Source organism: Pleurodeles waltl, chromosome 3_1 (genome assembly GCF_031143425.1).
Source record: "Pleurodeles waltl isolate 20211129_DDA chromosome 3_1, aPleWal1.hap1.20221129, whole genome shotgun sequence".
In the NCBI taxonomy this organism is placed as follows: Eukaryota; Metazoa; Chordata; class Amphibia; order Caudata; family Salamandridae; genus Pleurodeles; species Pleurodeles waltl.
In genome coordinates, this window is record NC_090440.1 from 1,998,346,385 (window position 1) to 1,998,372,615 (window position 26,231).

General features: G+C 44.9%; 1 protein-coding gene across 1 annotated transcript in view; it reads left to right on the top strand.

Moving 5' to 3' along the window:
• The window catches only part of LOC138283654 (uncharacterized), a 223,433-nt gene that overhangs the window by 149,031 nt on the left and 48,171 nt on the right, over window positions 1-26,231 (top strand). The window contains exons 9-10 of the mRNA XM_069221589.1: window positions 13,184-13,362; window positions 20,372-20,515. Of these exons, the coding sequence (XP_069077690.1) occupies window positions 13,184-13,362; window positions 20,372-20,515 (323 nt within the window). The remainder of the gene's footprint in view (window positions 1-13,183; window positions 13,363-20,371; window positions 20,516-26,231) is intronic.

Here is a 26,231-nt window from a genome sequence, read left to right on the forward strand (position 1 = left end):
CTATCCAAATCCAGCTGTTGCTTCTTGAGCTTCAGTCTGGTTTGTTCCACTCTCAATCTATTGAGCTCCCTTTCTAACAATCTGTCATCAGGGTGGGTGGGAGGGACATTTCTAGATACAGAGGTATGATGGGAATGAACAGAAGGAGACCTGTCCCTTACCAAGGGCACCCTAACAGCTTGGCTACCAGCATAATGTGAGAGCACATCATCAGTATGATGTGATTCAACCTCTGTACCAACTATGCTAGACTGTCTAGTAATGGGCAGGCTGAGAAGTTTCTTTCCTGAACCTTTTCCTGGGGGAGTCCCTGGATCAGATTGAGAACCATTAGCTACTTTTTCTACAGATTGGGCACTTATGGCCTTATCCTGTACTCTAAGCATATTAATTAACAGTTCTAAGGAAGGATTCTTCCCTACACTCAAACCTCTCTCTATGCAGAGACTCCTTGCTCCTTTCCAGCTAAGGTGATCATATGCAAGTTTGGACAGTTCAACTTTTTGGCCTGTGCCAGACATTTTTTAGAGAGAGTTAAAGTGATAGCAAAAGAGAAAAAAGTTTTCAGAACTTTTTGGAAAGACAGAAAAAAAACTTTTTAAACTTTTAAGAACTTTTTGAAAGTTTAGAAGTACTTTTCAGCACTTAGAAAAGAGTGAAAAGAGGAAATGCAAAACTTTTTGGCTATGTGTATATACACTGACCTTGTTTTGTATATTTTTCTCTTATGAAAAGTACAATGACAAGAGTGGTAAGTAGTCTCAAAGCACTTATCCCACCGCTGCACAACCAATGTAGGAGGCTGGACTGGCTTGTAGTGAGTACCAAGGGGTACTTGCACCTTGCACCAGGTCCAGTTATCCCTTATTAGTGTATAGGGTGTCTAGCAGCTTAGGCTGATAGATAATGGTAGCTTAGCAGAGCAGCTTAGGCTGAACTAGGAGACATGTGAAGCTACTACAGTACCACTTAGTGTCATATGCACAATATCATAAGAAAACACAATACACAGTTATACTAAAAATAAAGGTACTTTATTTTTATGACAATATGCCAAAGTATCTTAGAGTGTACCCTCAGTAAGAGGATAGGAAATATACACAAGATATATATACACAATAGCAAAAATATGCAGTATAGTCTTAGAAAACAGTGCAAACAATGTATAATTACAATAGGATGCAATGGGGAAACATAGGGATAGGGGCAACACAAACCATATACTCCAAAAGTGGAATGTGAACCACGAATGGACCCCAAACCTATGTGACCTTGTAGAGGGTCGCTGGGACTATTAGAAAATAGTGAGAGTTAGAAAAATAACCCTCCCCAAGACCCTGAAAAGTGAGTGCAAAGTGCACCAAAGTTCCCCTAAGGACAAAATAGTCGTGTTAGAGGGAGAATGCAAGGAAAACACAAATCAGCAATGCAACAACGATGGATTCCTGTCTGAAGGTACCTGTGGAACAAGGGGACCAAGTCCAAAAGTCACAAGCAGCTCGGAGATGGGCAGATGCCCAAGAAATGCCAGCGGTTGGTGCAAAGAAGCTCTTACTAGGCTGAAGAACTGTGAATACTGCAGGAACGACAAGGGCTAGAGACTTCCCCTTTGGAGGATGGATCCCCCACGCCTTGGAGAGTCGTGCAGAAGTGTTTTCCCGCCGGATGGACGCCAACAAGCCTTGCTACACGCAAATCGTGCGTTTGGCGTTTTTGGACGCTGCTGGGGCCCAGGAGGGACCAGGAGGTCGCAAATTGGACCTGCAGAGAGAGGGGACGTCGAGCAAGACAAGGAGCCCTCACTGAAGCAGGTAGCACCCGGAGAAGTGCCAGAAACAGGCACTACGAGGATGCGTGAAACGGTGCTCGCCGAAGTTGCACAAAGGAGTCCCACGTCGCCGGAGACCAACTTAGAAAGTCGTGCAATGCAGGTTAGAGTGCCGTAGACCCAGGCTTGGCTGTGCACGAAGGATTTCCGCCGGAAGTGCACAGGGGCCGGAGAAGCTTGCAAAGTCGCGGTTCCCAGCAATGCAGCCCAGCGAGGTGAGGCAAGGACTTACCTCCACCAAACTTGGGCTGAAGAGTCACTGGACTGTGGGGGTCACTTGGACGGTGTCGCTGGATTCGAGGGACCTCGCTCGTCGCGCTGAGAGGAGACCCAAGGGACCGGAGATGCAGCTTTTTGGTGCCTGCGGTTGCAGGGGGAAGATTCCGTCGACCCACGGGAGATTTCTTCGGAGCTTCTGGTGCAGAGAGGAGGCAGGCTACCCCCACAGCATGCACAAGCAGGAAAACAGTCGAGAAGGCGGCAGGATCAGCGTTACAGAGTTGCAGTAGTCGTCTTTGCTACTATGTTGCAGGTTTGCAGGCTTCCAGCGCGGTCAGCGGTCGATTCCTTATCAGAAGGTGAAGAGGGAGATGCAGAGGAACTCGGCTGAGCTCATGCATTCGTTATCTAGAGTTTCCCCAGAGACAGAGACCCTAAATAGCCAGAAAAGAGGGTTTGGCTACCTAGGAGAGAGGATAGGCTACTAACACCTGAAGGAGCCTATCAGCAGGAGTCTCTGACGTCACCTGGTGGCACTGGCCACTCAGAGCAGTCCAGTGTGCCAGCAGCACCTCTGTTTCCAAGATGGCAGAGGTCTGGAGCACACTGGAGGAGCTCTGGACACCTCCCAGGGGAGGTGCAGGTCAGGGGAGTGGTCACTCCCCTTTCCTTTGTCCAGTTTCGCGCCAGAGCAGGGGCTAAGGGGTCCCTGAACCGGTGTAGACTGGCTTATGCAGAATTGGGCACCTCTGTGCCCAACAAAGCATTTCCAGAGGCTGGGGGAGGCTACTCCTCCCCTGCCTTCACACCATTTTCCAAAGGGAGAGGGTGTCACACCCTCTCTCAGAGGAAGTTCTTTGTTCTGCCATCCTGGGCCAGGCCTGGCTGGACCCCAGGAGGGCAGATGCCTGTCTGAGGGGTTGGCAGCAGCAGCAGCTGCAGTGAAACCCCAGGAAGGGCAGTTTGGCAGTACCAGGGTCTGTGCTACAGACCACTGGGATCATGGGATTGTGCCAACTATGCCAGGATGGCATAGAGGGGGCAATTCCATGATCATAGACATGTTACATGGCCATATTCGGAGTTACCATTGTGAAGCTACATATAGGTAGTGACCTATATGTAGTGCACGCGTGTAATGGTGTCCCCGCACTCACAAAGTTCAGGGAATTGGCTCTGAACAATGTGGGGGCACCTTGGCTAGTGCCAGGGTGCCCTCACACTAAGTAACTTTGCACCTAACATTTACCAGGTAAAGGTTAGACATATAGGTGACTTATAAGTTACTTAAGTGCAGTGTAAAATGGCTGTGAAATAACGTGGACGTTATTTCACTCAGGCTGCAGTGGCAGGCCTGTGTAAGAATTGTCAGAGCTCCCTATGGGTGGCAAAAGAAATGCTGCAGCCCATAGGGATCTCCTGGAACCCCAATACCCTGGGTACCTCAGTACCATATACTAGGGAATTATAAGGGTGTTCCAGTAAGCCAATGTAAATTGGTAAAAATGGTCACTAGCCTGTTAGTGACAATTTGAAAGTAATGAGAGAGCATAACCACTGAGGTTCTGGTTAGCAGAGCCTCAGTGAGACAGTTAGGCACCACACAGGGAACATATACATGCACACCTATGAGCACTGGGGCCCTGTGTGACAGGGTCCCAGTGACACATACATATAGGCCACAAACCTATGAGCACTGGGGTCCTGACCAGCAGGACCCCAGTGACACATAACAAACATACTGAAAACCTAGTGTTTTCACTATGAGCACTGAGGCCTGGCTATCAGGATCCCAGTGAGACAGTGAAAACAGTGACAAACACCCTGACATACACTCACAAACAGGCCAAAAGTGGGGGTAACAAGGCTAGAAAGAGGCTACCTTCTCACACTTGTTTATTTTTTTTATACTTTCTCCTTTTTTATTTCAACTCCCTTATCCAAATTATTTTATTTCCTGTAATCCCTGCATTATATTTTTTCTTCTTTCATTGACGATTATTTTTCCACCCCTTCATTGCGCTTCATTCATTCTGAGTCATCATCATCATAGGCTATAGCTCTGCCCCTCCATTATGAAAAGTTTTTGGTTGGCTTGACTACCTGGCTTTTCTAACATTGTGAACCAACAAAATGCCCAGAGTAATATTTTTGATAGGAGATACTGCAGTGGTACCCAAACTGTAGCAATGTATTGCGGTTGTATTTTTTTGATTAAAAAGATTAAGCAGAGGCGTATCTTGCATCTAAAAAATGTATACGTTTTTTTTTCCTACCCACGCAGAGTGCCGCCGGCTCATCAAGTGCCACTGCAGGAGCAGAAGGAGCAGGGGAGAAGCGGTGGCAGGGACGGGGGGTGGTAAGTCACATTGCTTGCTCATTGACAATTATTATTATACTCCCTAACTAGTAGGGCATCTTTGTGATCATGAACCCCCTCTGTTACCAGCTACAGTGGTGGTTGGGTTATGGCCTCTTCTATCTGCAACTCAGCAAAAGCTCACATAATGTGCGCTAAAAATGATGGCTTGATGGGAACGGAAAAGAACGGAAGGTTAAAAGAAAGGATGGGTGAAATGAAAGGGTGTGTGGGTGGGTGAAAGGATGCGTTAGTGAGTATTGGTTAAATGTATGGATGGGTGAAAGGATGATTGAAAGAAAAGGTGGATACTGAATGGATGGATAATGGATTTGTAATTTTGGTGAAAGACCAAAAGGTTAAATCACGGTGGCCTTGTGTGAATATACTGGGAAGAATTAAAGGATGATTGAATAACTGCTTGGAAGACTAAACAAAGGAGCCCTTCTGGAGAGGGGCATGCTGCTCACCTACTTCGCTTACTTTGTTTTATGGTTATCACAGTTATAGTTCATAGTGGGGGGTATTTTAATTTGTGTTCTAATCCCTTGACTCACTGTATTTGTTAAGTGAGGCATATATGTATCCCACCCGTCATCATTCATCAACCACCTCCCTGCCCATGGCATTTGGTCACCCATGACCGAAGAAGCGCAGTATGGTTCAATTTACGACTGTAGTGTTGGTTGTGCAATATGCGTCTGCTTCAGTTAATGCAGCATTTAAAAAGTTTTCAACGCATTGCAAACCGAACACACAGGGTGTGTTTTCCTTCACTCACTCAGTCACCTCTTAGTACTTCCCTCCTTTATTCTTTCCTAAGTTCTTCCTTTCGAGCCTAACAAAAAAATGAAAAATCCACTATTGCCATGTGTCACACTTTTATGGCCATGTGAATATTTTCCAAAATATATTTCATGGTTTCCTATAAGATTTATCTTATGCCTGTTCAGATTTTTTCCTTTAGACTTTCTTTCGCCTAAACCGGGACTGAATAAGCCAGAGTTTAGGCAAGTGATGAAGCAATGATCAGTGACACCCCTCTATTCTATAGCAAAAGCTCTACTTCCTGTGCCTTACCCTGTAGTAGAGTAAATCAAGTTTCCTTTTCTTACTGCCTAGCAAATAAATTTGTTGTAAATAATTTGTGGTGTGGTGAGCGAGGCTAGTGAGTAAAGTGGGACTAGTAAGTGCCTGATTTTATTTCAAATTTGGCATAAGTGATACTCTGTGACTAACGTGCAAAATACAATCTATATAGTCCTTTCCTTTCCCTGTAGTGCAGTGAATTGTTTTCCCCACTGTTTACTTGCGGCAGACAGGATAATATATCCACATATGTGACGTATCTTATTCATTAGTCATCTGCCTTTTTGGAGTCAGGGTAGAAACTAAGTGAAAGGTATTTGGGGAAGAGCAGGACCATTGGAATTAAAGATAGATAATTGTCAACTACAGCTGCCACAGCTGCAGACAGTAGCAAAGTACCCAAAGTGCTGGCTAGCATGTCTCCATTAATTTGGCACAGCAACTTGTACTCAATAGTGCATAATGCCTTACTCATAAATAAATCAGTGCTTTTTATGTTAGGCATGTGTTAGGCATGTGTAGGCAAACAAATAGAATTCGCCCTGTGACTCTCCTAATCATAATCACATCAAATTCCAATGCCCCTAGGGGACCAGCAATGTACTGCTACTCTGCCACCCACTACTTACTTTGAAAGAAATGTGTGCTCAGAGCATTGTTTATAATTTGTCTTTTTTTTTTTTTTCTCGATATAGCTACTCCTGATGGTCGACCAGAACCACCAGCAGCTAGAAGATGGCGGCCCATCTGCGGCAACAGAGGCTGGAAACTATACAGGCAGAATACTGGCGGCTGGTGGTCCTGGAGGATGAAGAGGTTGAAATAGCTGCCTCTGACCCAGGACCCAGTTCAGCAGCACACCAGTCCCAGCCTCCAGAATTCTGGCCATTACATTTTTGGCACTGCTGCCAGGGTCCCTGACTGCACCTGCTGCCGCCCACTCCTACTCTGACAGGGTATTACTCCAGTGCATCCTGCAACAAATGGACCCGACTGGAGAGCCGGCTCACCAGGATCGAGCAGAGCCTGGACCAGCTCCAGACCCAGATAGACAATTCCCCCTTCTAAGCCCTTTTTTATTTTTTTGTTTTGGTGAAAGAAACTTGTTTTGGGTGGAGAAGGTGGGGAGGGAGTTGGGACCAGGTTTCACTTTGGACTTTCGTTGGACTTTTTGGGGACAGGACTATTTGTTCGGGGAGAGAGGTAGGCCTTCTGTTGGTGAAAGGGTTGGTTTTCTATTTGTTAAAAATAAAAGGGGATATTTTACTTCATTTATGCCTCAAATGTTTATTTTTTTGTTTTAGTTTGCACTGCTGTCTGTTTTTTAAAGCTGATAAAAAAAGTATATGTCATTTATTTATACCCTTCCTATACAGCCCTCTGTAACTATAGTGGTCACTAGGGGATGATCGCCATTGCCTAGTTTGCATACAAAAACCTAAATACACACAAACAACATCTTCTTCACTAAAAGTTAATCACTAACTAAACAGGTTCACTTCAATCCATTGGTCTTCTCTTACCTGAATAGATGAAGCGAGGGCTAATACCGCCATCTTCTTACTGCAAGGTTTTCCCAAGGTAGCATCTTAAGGTGGGTGGTAGTAGTAGTAGCAAGCTAGCGCGCTAACAGGGAAGTCACAAGGTGCAACTCCCACCTATGCAAATTCCAACTGCAGGATTAATACAAAGGGTTATCCATCGCTGTCAACTAGATTGAAAGAAAACAGAGAGTTAGTGGGTCATGTATTATATCATAACTTTAGGAAGACTAAGACCAAACTACCACAATGACAGTATTTGACACACAACAAAGAAGACCTGATATGTTAATTATAAATTGCAATATCAACTTCTTCTGAGCAATGGGTAGCTAGTATTCAAAAACTAAATGAAATCTTCTAGTCAGGAGAAGTGGACTCAGAGTCAGAAGACACAAAAACAAGGCCTTAATGATGATGTTGATGGGGCCGGTGTGGAATATTGCTCAGGTAATAGAAAGTCATGCAGTGAGTTGGTGTCGCTTTCACAACATCCGCTCCAGCAAGTCTGTGATCCATTTATGGTGTAAGATTAAGTTATACCTTAATAAATCACACATGGGAAAGGGGTTTTGGGGAAAGGTGTGACAAAGACAACCACTACACAAAAGAAACCATAACAATATTCATCTGGGCGCTGAGCAGCACACCCTCATCAATCTGTTGTGGAAGGAAATAAGGAAGGAATAAGTATGACAGTTCAGTTAAGTGCATTACAAACAGCCCCTCTGTCCCAGAGAGACCCAAGATAGTATACCTCAAAATGTTGTGTCTTCTAGGTTTGCAAAATACAATCTATGGAGGTTTGAGGTTAACCCACCCATTTCTAAAAATGATGATTGTTAAAAGGAAAATTATACTGTATTGCCAAATTGGGTGGTGCATCTGACTCTTCTTGAAATGTCTGTCATTCCTTGGTGCCTGGTTGAACCTGTCCAGTGGGTAAGCTTGAGTGCTGAGCTTTCACCCAGTTTTGTTTGTACAGGAGAGTTCTAGGAGAAGGCCTGCATATTGAAAAACAGTAACTGTATTATAGAGTAAAGAAGAAGGACAAAGGTAAGCAAGGTAAGCTTCATGAGGAGTCAGGAGTGTACCAAGAAGACTCAGAGGCAGAACAAGAACATAAAGAGGATTTTCATGATTGCATCAGCAATGTAGCAAACACACACTCAGCAGCATTTCCTCAATCAACACATCTCTCACTAATCCACAGAGCTGATTGAGTACTAGGCCTCAAGGTTTTCACCATCATCATGGTTTCTCATCAATAACTTTCTCCTTATAGCCGTTAAGGTAGTCCTGCCCTGAGTTCTTCTATCCTCTTCCTCCTCCTGATTCTGAATAACTCCATCCCAGTCCCAAGCCGAGTGAGGTAGACCTTGGTAGCGCACTGCTGTTGAAGAACAGAGAAACAGAATTGTAGTTTTTTGTATAGATTTCTGTTTGGTAACTAAAGTGATTGGTCTGGTCTGGTCTCTAAGGAACCGGAAAAAAAGAGTGGACCCTGCAGGTAAATTTTGCTAATTATGAAAGGCCCATCACTTTCAGAAAAAAAGATCACCCATCAGCCCCCAAACATTGCAAATCATCAAAAGCAAGTTTACAAATTTGTTGAACTCCCTCACTCACTGTCAGCCACCACATACATCATCAATCATCTCTCACAATCACTCAATATATCTCCCCTCATTGGTGCAATAGTAGTTACCTCTTCCAATCCAAGCACGGTGGTTGATACAAAATATTATTATGTCCTTGATGGTAGCAACACATCAGAATTTGGCATTGGCAGTCTTTTAATCAATGATCTTTTGGGGAAGCCCTGGTAGGTGATGTAACAAAAAGATAGGCAATAGCATGTGAGGGAGGCAGGCATTGTCTCCAATGTCCTAAAGGGAATGTGGGGGCCTCTTCACTGCACATGGGTCCACTTCCAATCCAGCCATATATGTGACTAAATAATGGTGGGGCAGGATAAATCGGACATAAACATAATGTTCCCCTAGCTATTTTTTTTCAAAGAAAGAAAGAAAGAAGTTTAACGAGAAATAATTTAAAAGTTCTATGATGCCACTGGCATACTCAGTCCGGGAAGTAGAGTTTGTTCTCAAACTCAGGTGGTTCATCCAGAAGTTGGCCAGCAAACATACTTGATTCTGACCAGTCATCCTGTTCTTCCACCTGTAGTGTTTCAGGAACGGTGTACAACCACGTCAGCTACACTGAACACACTTTCAGCAGACACACTGGCTATAGGACAAGCCAGATACTTTATTGCCAGCCTGCTGAGCTCTGGACATTTGCTCATCTTCCCATACCATTACACCAATGGGTTTTGATCCACATACACCTCTTTTGGGCCATCCAGATACTCCTGCAAAAAGAAAGGCCCCGATTGGCTGGCCGCAACCTGACAGAAAAGTTGTGGCTGCCATTTTCTTTTGTCACATTGGCTTGGGGGGTGGGAAATTATCAGAGAAAACACACATAAAGGGTCATGATACAGGTATCTTGACCCCATAGGACACGGAGGGGTTAGGGACCCCTTGAGGGCAAAAAATTATCCAATTTGCGTATTAACAGCTAGATCAGTGGATCCACCAATCCACAGGTGGATCAGCGGATCAAGATCAAGAAACAAAATGGAAAAAAAAAACACTCACTGCACTGCGCTGCTTGGGTTTGGGTGCATCCAGGAGGGTTGGCCACCGGTCGTGCGCAGCGCAGGGTTGGGTGGTTATAGGGTTTGGCTGCACAGGCCTGGCTGCAGGCGAGGCCGTACAGCCATTCCCTGCTGCGCACGGATGAAGGCCTTGCACAGCGAGGGGTTGGGTTGTTATAGCGGTTAGGTGCAGGGCCTGGCTGCGAGTTATAGTTACCTTAGGGCACAAGTTATAGTTGCTTGAAATAACTCAGGTGAATTTCTATGGTTTTGTATGTTTAAAATGTGAGCCTAACTATAACGTCCATGTAACTTTTGGTTTTTTAACTGTACATACATATATATATATATATATATATATATATATATATATATATATATATATACACATACATATATGTATCTTCGTGAATCTTCATAAAACTTTCCTAAAAAGAGCTACTTTTGCCTAATTTGTGAATGGGATGGTTCGGGGTGATCCGTCAAGTGGGGGCCGAGAAAAAGGGGGAGTCCCAAAATTCGTTTTTCCCAACCATTTTTCTATAAGAAACTTTAGAGACAGCTACAGCCCAAATTGATGAACGGATTTACACTAAATTTGGCAGAAAACTAGATCTTGGTCCAGAAGGAGTGTATTTTGTGATTTGGTGTAAATCTGTTCTGTAGTTGTTGAGCAATTAATGCTAAAAACAAGTTTGTTTATTTCACTCCACAGAGGATCCGCAGGACTGAGCTCATCCTGAGATCTGATTGGCTGCCACCACATCAACCAGGATGTGGCGGCAGCCATCTTAGGACTCTGGACTCAGTCCACAGCCATCTTAGGACTCTGAACTCAGTCCACAGTTCTAAAAAAGGTTTAAAAAAACAGACACCGAGCAGGGATACCCTGACTACCTAAGACTTGGGCCAAAAAAGTTTTTTTAAAACTTTTTCCACAAATTCACTGAGACAGCGGGGGCCCTGGAGTGCCCCATGCATCCCCCAACTTGCTATTTGGTGGCACCCACCTAAAAGAAAAACAGGCCCCAATAGATGGGGTGCCCAGTGCCACAATAGTCTTGGAGGAGCATGCAACCTTCTCCCCTTTATGTTAATTTAGGCCCCTGGGGATAGGGTCCCCAGGGCCTGTGAAGGCTCAGGGATCCTGCTTCCCCTTTTCTATTGAATTCCGTCATGGGGAATGGGCAGCTCCAGGGGATGTGGTCCCCGTGGGCCACATGCCTCCCTCCCCTTAACAGATATGTTTTGGCCCCAGGTAATGGCGTCTCAGGGCCACTAATGGTTCAGAGAGGGGAGCCATGCTCCCCCTCCCCTCAAACATATATGGTTTGGCCACAAGTAATGGCATCCCTAGAGCCACTATTGCCTGGGGGTGGGGGGGAAGGGGGCATGCGCCACCCCTACCTGTAATTTTTTTTAAAAGCCCTAGCGAATGGAGTCCCTGGGACCCAAAGGGGCTTGAGGAGGAGGGCATATGCCCCCTCAACTTTAAAAGAAAAATGCATCAGGGGATGGAGTCCCTCAAGCCTAAAGTGGCATGGGGAGGGGACCGCGCTGATAGGCCGAAGGCTGTGTGGGGTTGGCTGTCTGTTGGGGGTTGAACACAGGGCCTGCCTGGCCAACACTACGCCGTGCACGGGTGAAAGCCCCAGGACCCAGAGTAACTTGAGGAAGGGGACTGGCCAAAAGCACTGCACTTTGTGGGGCTGGCTGCCTGCAGCGGTTGGATGCAGCGTGTGGCTTAAGGCCAGACCTGTGGCTAACTTCACGCCACCGCATGGGTGAAGGCTGTGCACAGTGTGGGTTTGGCTGCCTGCAGGGGGTTAGCCACTGGGCCAGACCACAGGCCAGGCCTTTTGACCATCACCTCACCATGCAGGGGTTAGCTTTACGAATGGTAATAAAATATTACTTTACGTTAAAAAATACTCTAGAAATTCTATGAAAAAATCAAAGGTTAAAGTAACATTACAGTTAGGTGAGAATTTCAGTGACAATGTACCGTTTTGAACTTTAAAAAAAACCCACTGCCCTGGGAACCACCACTGCCTGGGGTGATAAATGTGATTAATGTGGGAGGGCCTGTGTCAATCCTGCGCCCTAGGGACCTCCACCCCAGGGCAAAAAGTAATTTATTTGCGGGCGCTATTCTCGTTGGAGTGGAGGCCACGCTGCCCCCATCGTGGAGCCACTGATGGCCCTGGGGACCGCCACCCTCCACGGCCGGCTATGTGCCCACCACTGGGACATAGCTGTTTTCTGTGGCATGGCTGCAGCTCTGCATAGTATATTTTGGCCTCTAGGGATGAGGTCCCTGTGGCCTCTTAAGGCTCAGGGATTGGGGCCATGCGCCCCTCCCCTTTTGATAAACATGGTAGATGGGGTCCCCGGGGCCATTCCGTGGCCTGGGAAGGGAAGCTGCATGCCCCCTCTACAACATAATGTAAAATGCCGACTGGCGTAACATTTAAAAAACAAATTGTGATCCTGCGAGAGTCATATTATTTTTAGAAGCTTCACTACCAAGTCTTGTAATGGCTGCCTGCAACATTTTTCCTCATGTTGCAGGCAGTCAATCAGAGCCTTGCTCCTGCGAAAGCCTTGTTCCCGCAGGAGCAAAATGACCCAAGGGTAAAAAAGCCTGTAGAAGAAGACTGTATTTTTTAAAACAGTGTTTGAGGACGAACCCAACCCTTCAGATATACAAATATTTTTGGAGTTTAATATCCTCAAAACAAGTGAGTGGATTGACACCAAATCACAAAAAACATGCTTTCTGGGTAAGATGTGGTTACCTGCCAAATTTGGTGTAATTCCGTTCTGTAGTTTTTGTGATATCACTTTCCAATAAAGACTATGGGAAATGCACAGGGATTTTCTATTTTGAGCCCCCCCCCCCTCTTTTCTCATCCCTCTCTTGATGAATTACCACAAACCATTCAAGGTTCAAGGAAAGAACTGAGTTGCATGTAATTTTTTTGGGAATGTTTTGTGAAGATTCGTCAAACAGTGCCAAAGTTATTAGGAAACCAAAAAGTTCTCTGTCGCACACACACACACACACACACATATATATATATATATATATATATATATATACACACATATATATATATTTACACATGACATATATATATATATATATAGTGTGTGTGTGTGTGTGTATATATATATATATCCTGTACAGCTGTTTCTAATCACTGTAAACAGATATTTGATTTGATGGTACTGTGATTATTGACCTTGGAAGAATGAAAGGCTTCAGTGGGACTTCACAGGTTTCTATTTTATGACATGCACACAAGCTGTACTCACATTTAACTCACTGAGCCATCTTGCCATCTTATAAAATAGGAGGGCATTTCTCCTGGCTTACGTCAACACCCTGTGCATTTACTTCCAAGCTCCATACATATTAGGTAGTATGTCATTATGATAAAAGCTCTTCCTGGTTCAATGAAAAGTCTTCTTTTCCTCTTCAGCAGAACACCCCTATGAGCTGGCCATGTACCTGTACTTCCTAATGCAGAACCTGTTTCCATCCTGGGTGGAGATCTTCGCCATGGCTGAGAGGGTCATGAGCCTTCTGGAAACAGAGGACACAGAGTTGTTTACACATCTCCAGAGAAGCTTCCGAAATAACGTTACATTTGACCCAAAAGTATGATTTTTGAAACTTTGTTCTAAATTTGTTGAGAAGCCAATAGTTCTATAATGTGTTATTATGACAGTGTTGATGGGATATGTTTGATGGTGACTCCTACCCTATTTTAACATTTGACAAAAACAATAACTCACAATTAGTCTTAATTCATCTAATTAATGATTATTCAATTGAACAATGTTGACAGATGGCTTAGACATGTAACATGGAGGCATAAATATACACAGATGGCCTCTTTCTTTCTTTCTTTTTCTCTCTTTCTCTGTCTCGCTTTCCTTCTCCAGCCCTGTAGCTTTTTGGGGAACGTTATAGTGTAAGGCCTTAACCACGTTGGACTAGGGTAACATACATGTTTCTTATGATGTATTTATAAGTGGCTTTTTGAGTGTATTGTGCTGCCCTTTTGAGTTGCCTTTTGGAATTTACCATGGTCTCAGAGGGAGCTACATGTCTGTGTAGATCAGTCTCGAACTATGAGGCTTGGAACCCATATTGCCTAGACCTTGTCAGCGAGTGCGTAGTTTCACAGGGGTCTGTGCTGTTACTGAATCTTTTAATGATCTCCCTTCTTCTGCATAGGATGGCCTTCATATCAGCATAACACCCAAATCCTTTTGATGATAGATGGAACAGAAGACCAATTTGCATTTGTCAAATATGTTTTAGAGACCACTGAAAGCTGTATGTGGGACTACAGGCTTCAGCTGAATACTCCTCAACTGAGCCAATAATATGTTTCAGAACTGTAAAAAAAACATATTGTAATTGACATCCTTTTACTCATCCAAGCATTTTTTTAACAGACCTGACCAGATGAGAGAACAGGTGAAAATTCCAGGTTTCTGGTTTAATATCCATTTTACAAAACAAATCCTGATGCAAAAACAAAGGGTAATTTATCAATCGAATAGATTATGGTGGATACCTTTTTTTAGGAACTACTGGAAGATGGACAAATAGTTCTGGGTTCATCCTGCAATTTCAGGCAGTATGTGCTCTGGGCTCCAGGTAAAAGAAATATGTTTGTTGCAGATTGCCATCAGTACAGACTCTCAAAAGGACTAAGAAACAAAGGAGTCCTGTCTGTGCTTCCCAGACAGACCTAAACTAGCTTCTCGAGGTAAAGCATCTAAGATAGTGGCTACTGCATCACCTCCTTGAACCTGGCTAAAAACCTAGCATTATGCCCCAGAAGAGTCATTAATCAAAAGAGTTACAATTATTCAATTTCTCATCCACAATGAAGAGAAGTTCTAAGTGCGAGCTATGATGTCCTGAACATAGTTCCCAGGGTATTTGAACTGAGAGGAAAATAATCTGAAGAGCTTCAGAGGCTGAAGCAATGGGTGTTTAATTTCTCCCCACTCACTCTCGTATGTAGTTGTTTTCTTTATCTCCATCTTAGTCTTCTTTTAAGTAGTACACAGTATGTTGTCGCTTAGATTTCCTTGCACTATCCCAATCCTTGCTCAAAGTTCCAAAATTCTGACCACCTGACCTGTTATCTAATTTGAGTTCATCAAACCCTCTTTCCCCAGCTCTACTCAAATCCAGCTGACTACTCCCATCCATAATTTCTGGTTTGTTAGACCTTTCCTCCATTATATTTCCTATATTGAATTTAGTACACATAGCGCCATGATGCACCTGGGCAAATGTGTTCTCCATAAAGAAATGGATTAATTAATTTGCTACCCCCATTAATTTTCCAACTGTCTCAGCTGTGTAAAAATATCTTGACAAAATTCTTTAACATTGCCCGATCATAAGCCAAATTTTCCATGTCAGCCAAGATACTTTCACCACATTCTATTGGCAGACTCCAATCTCTTATTGTAGGAAACTGGCACTTGTTGCAGTCCCACCTACCCACTTTTTGCCTGATATTTATGCTAACTTGACTGAGAGTGTGCTGGGATCCTGCTAACCAGGCCCCAGCACCAGTGGTTTTTCCCTAAAAATATACCATTGTTTCCACAATCGACACACCTCTGGCAGATAAGTCCCTTGTAAAAGGCACCAGTGGTACCAAGGGCCCTGTGACCAGGGAAGGTCCCTAAGGGCTGCAGCATGTGTTGTGCCACCCTAAGGGACCCCTCACTTAGCACATGCACACTGCCAAAGTGGATATGCAAATTAGGCTCATTATAACTGGCAGTATCAACCTACCTATAAGTCCCTAGTATATGGAAGGGCATGTAGGTTAGTAGCATAGGTAGTGCTCTCATAGGTGCACTGCTGAGGTGCCCAGTGTCATTTTAAAGGCAAGCCTGCCTTGCTGGCTGCTTTTAAACTAAAGTTATATGCAAATTCGACTTTGGAATCAAAAATACTTCTAAAGTCTTAAACTACCCTACTTTAATATATACATCACCCCAAAGGTGTGCCCTAAGTGCCCCTAGTGTTGGGTGTTATGTAACTATAAGCAGGGACCTCTTAAAAATTGTTTTATAAGCCCTGGTGTGGTAAAATAGCCAACTTAGTTTTTCCCTCACTGTAGTGAATGGGCTCCATAGGCTACAATGGGGAGACTTTATTTTAATTAATAGGGTCCAAGTAGGAGTCGGATATTTCGAGTTTGGTATCAGACAGATTGTTATAATAAATCCCACAACTTGCCATTGTTGGATTTAATATAACTAGTTCAGGAAAAGAGTTTTAAAACTCTACCTGAAAGTTGCCAACTTCAGCTCTGTAGTGTCCTTCTCTGATTGGCCAGCCTCTGGCACCGTGGCCAGGCTGCCTTGATGAGGTGTGAAGTGCATGGGCTGAACATAAAGGAAGTGCCAGGGGAAGGAGATCTGCCTCAGCAGATGGTGAAGCAGGATGGGGGAAGAACAGCCAAACTGGTCTTCAAAGGAGGGAAGGACATTTGCAGCAGCTCAGGACCGCCCCCATTTCCTGCAACCCCAGACAACCAGGTGCCCTCTTGATTAGATTAGGAGAGGGGTGTGTTAAGAATATTTAGCCACACCAGTGGGTGGGCTGAGCCAGACCTAACCTCCAAAATTCAGTGGCAGCCATTTTGGATTTTTAAAGAATGTTGCTCCCTGGAATTGATTTTTGTTGCACTTCCCAGGAAGTGGTCATCCAAGGGGGCAGCGGCTTGCCCGTTGTTGGACAGGTCCCCCCCCAGCTTTTCAACCCAGGAGCAAGGATACATTTGGCAGAGCTGCACCCACACCTCAGCTCCCTACAAGGAACAACATCAGAAGAAGAACTGCCCTGCCGGACCCCTGACCCCCACCTGGACACTGCACTCTGAAGGACTGCACCAGCTGCACAGTTGGGCTTCACCACTAAAAGGACTTTGCCTAGCTTCATCTGGTTCGAGAAATGATTCCCTGCTTGCTACAGGGGAAAATAGCTAACTAGAGTCCCCTGCATCAAATCCTGAGGAAACTGACCAGCTGATCACTGTCTAGTGTTCATGTTGGAGTTTGAGGCAGGTGCATTTTGGGATTTGGAGTCCTAGCCCTCCTAGACATCTCAGATCTTCTGGAACCTTGGGTGAGCTGTGGACTCCAAAAGAACCTTCACCAGTGCTGGTCTTAAGACCACCCTATTACGACTGATTTCGGAATTCCACCACTGGCACTGCCACTCCAAAAGGACACTTCATGGTGTATTACGACACGTAATACGGCGTGGCGGTGTCCTGATGGCAGGGTGTTGCCAGCGGTGGAAGCGCCGGAACCCGTCTGCTCCCGGACGATATCCTCGAAGGACGAGGTAAGTGGATTGTCCGACAGGGGAGCATATGTGTGTGTGTGTGTGTGTGTGTGTGTGTGAGCGTGTGTGAATGTCGTAAATGCGGGGAGAGGGGTGTTGTTTGTGAGTGCGTGTCTGCATGTGTGAGTGATTGTGGACAGGATGAGGGGTGTGTGTGAGTGTTTGTGGATTTTGGTGGGGGTGTGTGTTTGTAAGTGGATTGGGGTGGTGGGTGAGTGTGGATGGGGAGAAGGGTAAGTGCGTGTGTGAGTGATTGAGTGCGTGAGTGCGATTGAGCGATGGAAGGGGTGAGTGCGTGTATGCATGTGTATGTAAGTGGACGGCCTGAGCGTTTGTGTGAGTGGACTGGGAGAGCGGGTGCATGTGTGTCAGTGGACGGGGAGAGCGGGTGAGTGGGTGTATGCGGTGCAGGGGGAGGTGTGTGAATGTATGTATGTGCTGGGGAGAGGCGGGGGAGTGAATGTATGTATGCGCTGGAGGGGGGAGGAGAGAGTGACTGCATGAGCGCAGTGTTTGTATATGTATGTTATTGTGAATGGGGTGTATGATGCAACTGCGTGGGTGAGTATTTGAATGAATGTGTGCGGGTATCTGGACGTGTGTGTGGGAGTATTCAGGCAACAGGAATGCAGATTCCTGTCGCCAGGATACAAGACCGCGAGAAAAATGTTGGCGGTCTTCCGTGTCATAATAACGCTAGCTGTATTACGGTGCCCGCTGGGCTGGAGGTGCTCACCTCCAGCCTGGCCGACTGTGGGAAAGCGGCGGGACGGGTGGAGTATTGGCTGTCTTCACCACCGGCCCATTAGCAGTGAGACCGCCACCGCGGATCTGACGGTCTTAAGACCGCCAGACTCGTAATGAGGGCCTTTGTCTCCTAAGTTAAGCCTTGTTGCTTACCAATAATCTACTTTCCAACAAGGACGAACCTGAAATTACTGATGGGCCATGATTTAAGTAGTTCACTTGACTGTTGACTTTGGGCTGGTCCACTTATAGAGCTTTTTCCAAAAGTTCCTCTAAACTTCTGGAACTTCTTCCTGAAGTTCCCCTTGAGGGTTCAAAGTGTCCAAAACACATATCCAAGGGCCTCACAGTTCTGAGATGGCCCTTGGAAGTTTAGGACTACAATTCCCACAATGGCCAAATCCTTAAAGTCCACTTGACGCACTCCAGCCTGGGAACCACTTGAGGGAGATCGTGCAGGTTAGTTCTGTTAACCTGTTGCTTTCAGGGAGCCTAGTCCTTAACTTTTTTGGAAGCAAGGCAAAGTTCTCAGGGCTATAGTTCAGATAGTGCACCAGGACCAGCCCTTCAGAGTGCAATCGTTTGGGGTGCAGACTAGGGTTCTAGCAGGGCAGTCCTTCTTCTCCTTGTAGTGTCAGGCAGCAGATCTGAGTTGCTATGCAACTCTCACATATTTATTCAATGATCTTCTGTGACAAGCAGGGGGCATCCTGGTCCAGTGAGGTAGAGGGTGCCACCCAAAGGCATGACAGCTTCCTCCAAAGTGTGGCATATTCTTGCCCCACAAAGCACTGCACTTTAAAATTCAGGATGGGGGAATTCCTCTCCAGGAGAGTAAGACCTGGCTAAATCAACCTACTGGTGTGGCCCATTCCATTAACAGTCCCCCTCCAGACCTTCTGCAAATTCCATTCCTGGGCCTGCAGTCAAACTGGAGAGTACAGGAAGAGGGGATAGGCCTGGCTGGCATTCCTTACTGTCCTGCTCTATTTGAAGCCCTGTTTGATTTGACCCAAACCCCTTTCTGGCCTGTTCCCTGCAGCTGCAGAGCTCCCCCACCAGATAACCTCTGCTGTATGTAAGGCACTTATCACCTCATCAGAGCAGTTTGGATAAGCCTGTTAAGGCTGACCAATCAGAAGAGGATGCTAGAAGGCTGGAGTTTGGCTCACAGGAAAGAAAGTCCTATAACTTACTTATTGATTATGATAAATTCAACAGTGGCAAGTTGTTTGGTTTATCATGACCAATCTTTTAAGTCCTTCGAATGTCATTTTAGCTCCTCCTAGCAATATTTATACTTAAATAAAATATTGAAGTGTTATAATGTCTTTGCTCATAGTTACATGGCACCCTACCCCTGGGGCACCTAGGGGAGTCCATAGAGGTGACGTGTAAAAATAAGGTACATTACTACTTTGGAAGTATCTTTAATTCCAAAGTCGAATTTGCATATATTTTACTATTAAAGACAGTCTGCAAAGCAGGCCTGCCTTTAAAAATGACAGCATGCAACACAGCAGTGCACATTCCAGTGCAGGAAATCTTTTGGGCCTCTAAGCATCCCTGCCCTATTATATACTAGGGACTTGTAGTTAGTTTGGATCCCCTTGCCTTATTACATACTAGGGACTTAGAGGAGTCTGTCATTGCCAATTGTAATTATACCTAATTACCAGATACCTTTTTAATCAGAGCACTAGCCCTGGGCCTGGTTAGCAGAGCCCGGGCACAGTCAGAGTTGGTTACAACCAGTATCAGTCCAAAAAATTGGGGTGAACAGGCCTAAAAAGATGACTGTCTCACAAATACCAACTACCACAATTTCATAAAAGTAACTCTAGAAAGGTATATATCCACATATATACCTAGATGATATGTATATCTTCAAGATGTGTAAATATGGAGTTAAAAGTAGTAAATGTATACCTCTGTGTATGTATCTTCACAATACTACTGCAGTGGATATTCTGGCTGTAGGATGACATTTTTGTATGATGTTCTGACATACAACAGTCCAGTTTTTTTGTTTCTCTCTGGAGAACAACCTTGCACTCATCGATTTACTAATTTGTCAGCACTGCCACAACCCCTTCTTTAAATTTCCGTGTTCTGCCCCAACACCTTCCAAAGAATCTTCAGCCGTTACAGTGCATTTCATAAATGTATGCAGCTCTGCTCAAACTATTAACAAAATTATCCATCTCCAACACAATATTTTCCCAAAATGCCAAAACTCTGCCCTCACTCGCTACACAACATTTGGTAACCCTCATACTAAACTCCACCATAGCTCATCTCTCTCCCCATCGTATGTTTGAACGGTGGAGTCTTTCTTCTCTAAACCCCCAGGTGATTCCTACGCCCTACTCCAGTGATACTAATACTACTTATATTTAGGCAAACATGTTCTTAATTACTTGGGCCATTCAGAATATCACTGTATTGTTATATATGGCTACATTCAGCTGTTGGTGCTGCAGAAATGTTTACAAGAATCCTCTTTTATCAAATGTTCTTTGGGCAGGACTTCTTGGTGGAGCTTATTGCTCGTGAAAGGGAAGAAGCCCAGAAGATGATTTCCACATCGGAAGGAACGAAGCAGCATCAACCTATCGGAAAAGAGCTTTTGGTCAGCCCTGTCATTTTCCTCAGAAAGTGGATGGGAGAGGTACATATCTCAGAAAAATGTGGTGTTTAGTGCTAGATGCCAAATAACTTTGTGGAACGAAAGAGAAGGATATTTATCTTTCTGTTTGAAGCTTGTATCTTGTGGCATACTCCTTGCTAGGGAGTATAGCACTTGCATTGTTTCTCTTGCAGGACTTAACACCCTTGAGTCTCAAAAAACACTCAGAAATAGGCTCGCTCCACGTGTGGCCCAAGGTATGAGCTTCCTCTTCCTTTCAAATAGTCCTTTTTTGTGAAACATCAGAAAAGAGCTTAAGATACATCGCTTTCTCATTTTCTTGACTTTCAGGTCTGAGCCCCGTCTTCCCCCTCCCCCGATCCATATCTTAGAATGTTAAATTCCCTTTAGCAATGTTAGTATCCCAACATGAAATCTGTAAGCTGACATGGGGGCATGTGTCTCAATTGCTTTGTTATGGGCTCCACTGGCCCTTTGGACACACCCTTAAAATAAATCCAACAGAAAATGTAAAAGGAAAAACATATTAAAAGTTATCTAGAAAATCCTCTGCTGTAACTGCAAAAACTACATAATTTGTATTACCCAGATGGTTAATTTTATGAGGGACTGTGCGGCCAGAAGAAGATAATTAGCAGTGTGGGAGATTGGAATACATTTCAGGAATAAAATCTAACAAGCATTTGGCAGAGCTAATTGGTCCCACCTGTACTAAGCAACCAAAGTTGCCAGTGCTTGTTTGGTCTGCAATTGTGCATCTTTAAAAGAAACCAACATGGCCGCTGGTGTACACACGTACATGAGCACCATAGCCCGCGCAGAGGCCACCATTTTGAAATGCTTTTTCTTTTACTTTATGCCTAAAATGGTTACAAGTGACTGCCACTGTGTCACTGTGCTTGCGAAAATAGGCAAGAAAAGGGAGCAGGGACCCAAAAAAGAAAATCCTTAGGCAGGAAGTAATTGGACGAGGCAGGGTGCAGGAGTGTAGGGGCCAAGACAGGTGGGGGGGGTGAGTGAGCGAGCAAACTTTAAGCTCCCAAAGAGTACAAAGAAACACAATAAACAAAACAGATCTCTAACATCAGCAATGGAAGAATGCACCTCACCTGTTGGCATGCCATGTTAAAGAGGAAACACTCTAGGAGTGGGACAAACATAAAAATAGGGAGGATAGCCTTTGAGTAAATAGCAGGGAACTAAGCTAAACCTAAAAGCCATCCAACCATGAGCAAGGGGCTAACCCAAAACTCACTCTAAGTATATGCTAAAATATGGGATACAATGCTGTCTGTGACAGACAAATGAATCTGCCTGTAACAAGACCACAAAAAGGAGGCTACGGGAAAAAGTAAAGTGGGGTGAGAGTTATGGTTGTTCCTCTGTCATTAAAACCATGTACGCAATGTAATGTCAACCTCTGAAAATATATTATGTTATTTTAGACAAGATGCGAATGAAGCCTGTCCTTTGCAGAAAAGTGGCATTCGATGGGCTCCACAATCACTTCTCACATCCCATGTTGAGGCTCCTACGGGTGCAGAGTCGTAAAGCAATGTGTTACATTGTCAAAATAATGCAGATAGAGAAGCTCAGCTTAAAAGCTTTGACTCTAATTATGACCCCTTGGGCACATTCCAACTCCTGCACTAACCCATGTTTACTCAGAGGTTGGTTGGCACGATATGCGCTCTCACAATGTTCCCAAGGTACAAATAGGCAGGTCAGACTTGCTGATACATAATAGGAATATCTCCAGCAAACACCTAGACGTGGTTTGTGAAGCAAAAAACCCAACCAAGTCTGCTTGTTGCCCATGTTAAAGCACAAAATCAGAAAAGTTACTGTTTACCACATTTAAATTCCCAACCCCGTTGTATTGGTTTCTACCAGGTGGTATAAATAGCACACCAGCAATCAGAAAACTCATGATTAGTGCCCCGATCTGATTCGTCTATTTCGGAGAGGTATTAAAAGGTGCTATGGCAGAGAGTATTAAGAAGTAAATGCTCAACTATGAATAAGCCAGGGTAATTGCATGTAACCGATACTTTTTTACATTTTCATGGTTTGTTAAGGAACAAAACAACATCCTCCCCCAGCAGGTAGCAGTGAAACGTTATTTAATATGTATTACAGAACGCCCACAGGAACAATCGATCATTTATCACTAACAGGTACACATAGGTTCTCACATGACCTTCACGGTTCGGGTTTTTTAAGAATACAGTGTCAGTGTGATCCGCAACCTCAGAAAGCAAGCGAATCCCATCCCAGCCATCCCAAGCAAGATCCTTGGCGTGTCCGTCTGCGGTGCCCACCTCCGCCTCAGTTCCCTCCTCTGCTCGCCATAGAAGGTCCTCGCAGAGCAGCCCCCCCCCAATATATCTTTAGGCCGCAAATGGCCCAGCATCAGGTCCCAGTTTGCATCCAGCTGTTTATTACAGTAGGCAACATTTTTCAACCAGTCATAGAATTTAGGAACGGCCCCACTCCGCAATGAATAGTCCTTCTTCTATTGGTAGTAGTACAGACAAGGCAACAGATTTGAGAATTGTGACAGGAATATCTTTATTGTAGCTCAGCAAGGCCAAGAGCAGTGTACTAGGAATTGGTGCTCCCATCATGTCAGCAGGGGCTCACAGTACCTCAAATTAGAAGGTGGCAACTAGCAGGCATTGCCACGCCAAGTGGAGGAAGCCAGCATCTGGATCCCACCATCTAGTGCAGTTGGAGCAAGCACGGAAACCTAGCCTGTACAGCGCAAAAGGTGTGTGCTATATTCTGTATAGGAATTTTGCATGTATTCATTTCAATCTGTAATTAAGGGAGAGGGACCATATCTGCGTGCAACAGTATTTCCACCGTCAAGGGCACTCCAGATTAGCGTTTCATTTCTTAATGGACTGAGGATGCACACTGCTGCCTCTGCCCTCACAGTCGGAGTTGCCTGGACACCAGTTTCTCGGGAGATGCCAAAGCAACAAATGTGGTTGGCGCCATAAGTGCAGGAAGTAAGGACGGACTGTGGATGCAGAAGCCCGGGAGGTCTCCTGCAGCCCTAAGTATAAGACAGTATCTAACAGCTGTCTAGGGTACAGGCCACCTACAGTGAGCGGAGCCCATACATCCCAATTTTGTAGGTCAAGCTAAGTCCTGGGTTACATGCCAAGATTATTACCTGGGTATATAGCTGGTCAAGACGAGCTCGGTGCCTCAGTCTGTCCCAAATTCACACTGTTTACCTTACTGTATTAGTGCAAAATTTTGGTCGCACAGCAGGCAAACGGAGCACTGGGACTGCGCTGTCTGCCTCAATGGATGCATGTGATTGGAAGGCCGTAGGATGACATCAGAAGTGTGCAAAATGGGCCTGAGCCCTTAGATAAAACAGTTCGAAGCATGGGGCAGAAAGTCCTACCTTCTCAAAGGGAAGGGTCAGCATATACCAGCCCAAGTAGGGTCGTTTGTCAGCCCAGGTAAGCGTTGTCATGTAGGACTACAATCAGTTAAAGAAGTGATCACTGAGAGGGATAGGGATGTTCACAAATAGATACAGTAATCTAGAGAGTGCAGCTATCTTGGTGAAAGCTAATCGGCCTGCACGGAACAGGGGAAGCTTAATCGAACCCAAGACCTGGTCCTCCAGTTCGGCATTAGCTGCACTATAGCTACCACGGAGGGTAGTCCCTGCATCTCTACTGGTGTGGATTCCCGAATATTTAACAGAAATGCTGCTCCATCTCAAAAGCTAGTCTGGGTGGCACTCAGGAGAAGAGGGAGAGAGTGGGAAGACTACTGCCTTGACTCAACTGATAGATATCCTGGACAGGGACTCAAACTTAGGGAAATCATGTATTATCAGTGACATATTGACTGCCAGGTCTTCAACAAAATCAGTGACATCATTGGCATAAAGGGACATAATAAGTCATCGAGCTTTGAAGCTCAGGCCCCTTTTTGATTGGTGCTGGCGCAGCCTTGTGGCAATGGACTCCATGGCGGTAGAAACATGAACAGGAGAATGAGCGAAGCCCTGTCTGGTACTCCTGGATGTGGGGAGGGCAGCAGATACCAATCCATTCTGTTGAATGCCCGCTACATTGCAGTTGTACAGAAATTGGATCCAGTTGATAAAGTTGCCACTAGAGCTAGTTCTCTGCAATAACAGAAAGAGGAACTGTCATTCTTATTAATCAAACGCATTGGTGGCGTCAATAAATGCCACAACAGCATTGATCTGCGGGTTGAGCTGGTGAATTTGGGCAAAGATAGTGCGCAAGTTGTGAGCTCTGGTCTAGTATATATCCTGATTGGTCAGGTCTGACCAATACAGTGAGCGAATGCAGGATTCTGTTAGCTAGAAGTTTAGCTAAGACCATTATTTATCATTCATAGTGGTGGTATGTGTCACAGTGCTCCACCCGTTTATTTGGCTTAAAGATTGTGACTAGCTGCACTTCAAGAAGGGCCTAGCCTCTTACATAGCTAGCAAGTGTCAGCAAATGTGATGCTGATTAGTGTGTATATTCTTTATAAAATTGGATTGACAGTTTGTCAGCACCAGGGGAGGGATTTCTCTACATACTGCAGATAAGCTGAACAATTTTAATAGTGACAGGCGTGTCTAAATAGGAGCGATGTGAGTCAGAAAGCCAGACAAGCACTATTGTGTCACGAAATTTGGATATGTCAGTATCAGTGGGGTTAATTTTAGTATGGCAAAAATGAGTGTAAAATCTTTTTTTTTTTAAGCTGAACAGAATGGAAGGAAAACAAAATCATCACGTGGGAACTAGTTCAAAATGAAATGAACCATCCATCATTCTTTTTTGCAGATATGAGATTAAAATCTGACAAACTCCTTTAGACAGTTTGATTAGTGAGGTGGGTCTTCTGCAACATGCCATTATTTACATTATGTTTCTTGATTTAGGCCAATACCTGGCAGACCTCACTTGTCTTCTTCTTCGTACCACATAAGTTCCATGTCAACAACCCAATAGCAGGCCCATTCACTATGATCAAAGCAATCTACTTCCAGTATCCTGGGGGGGTGTATGTACCATCATGTGTGAACCCACATGTATACATGTGGGCTCCAGCGTGGTTCTGAAAATCAGTACTCACTGCAAAAGCCACCCCTCAGCCACTCTGATGCAGCTACAGCATCATAGGTTTTTAGATCCTCCCCTCCCCCCCAACCACCCTACCCAGCCACAACAATTAGATTGCCCTGGAACTGAGCCTAAAAGAGCATAGTGCCCATCAACTAACTAAACTGTGCACAAACTAAGGTTAAGAAAAGCATGCAAAAACAATCCAAAGGGAATCGCCTGTGAGTACGAGGCAGACTGAAGAGGCTGGTATCATCAGGCAGGAGATCAAGTGGAATTTGGAGAATTTTAGTGCTCCTATGTATCCGCAATTGGTCTCTCAAGCAGGCAGCACACAGGGCCTCAACCTCCACGTGTGCACCACCACAAGCAACAAGGAGAGCCATGTGTACTGGGGGAAGTGTGATAGGCCCAGCCCCCAAATAGATCATCTCATCTAGATGACCAGTTGTTAACATGGAGCAAGGTCTGGCATGGCTGAGAGTGCCCCACTATTGAGCCAGGGCACACTCCACTAGGTAAAGCATTGCTGCTGATAGCAGCAAAGGTCCAGTCATACTCCCAACAGTGCACCACTCAGCCAATTCAGAGGGCTTGTCTGGAGCCCAAACGCCCGTCAC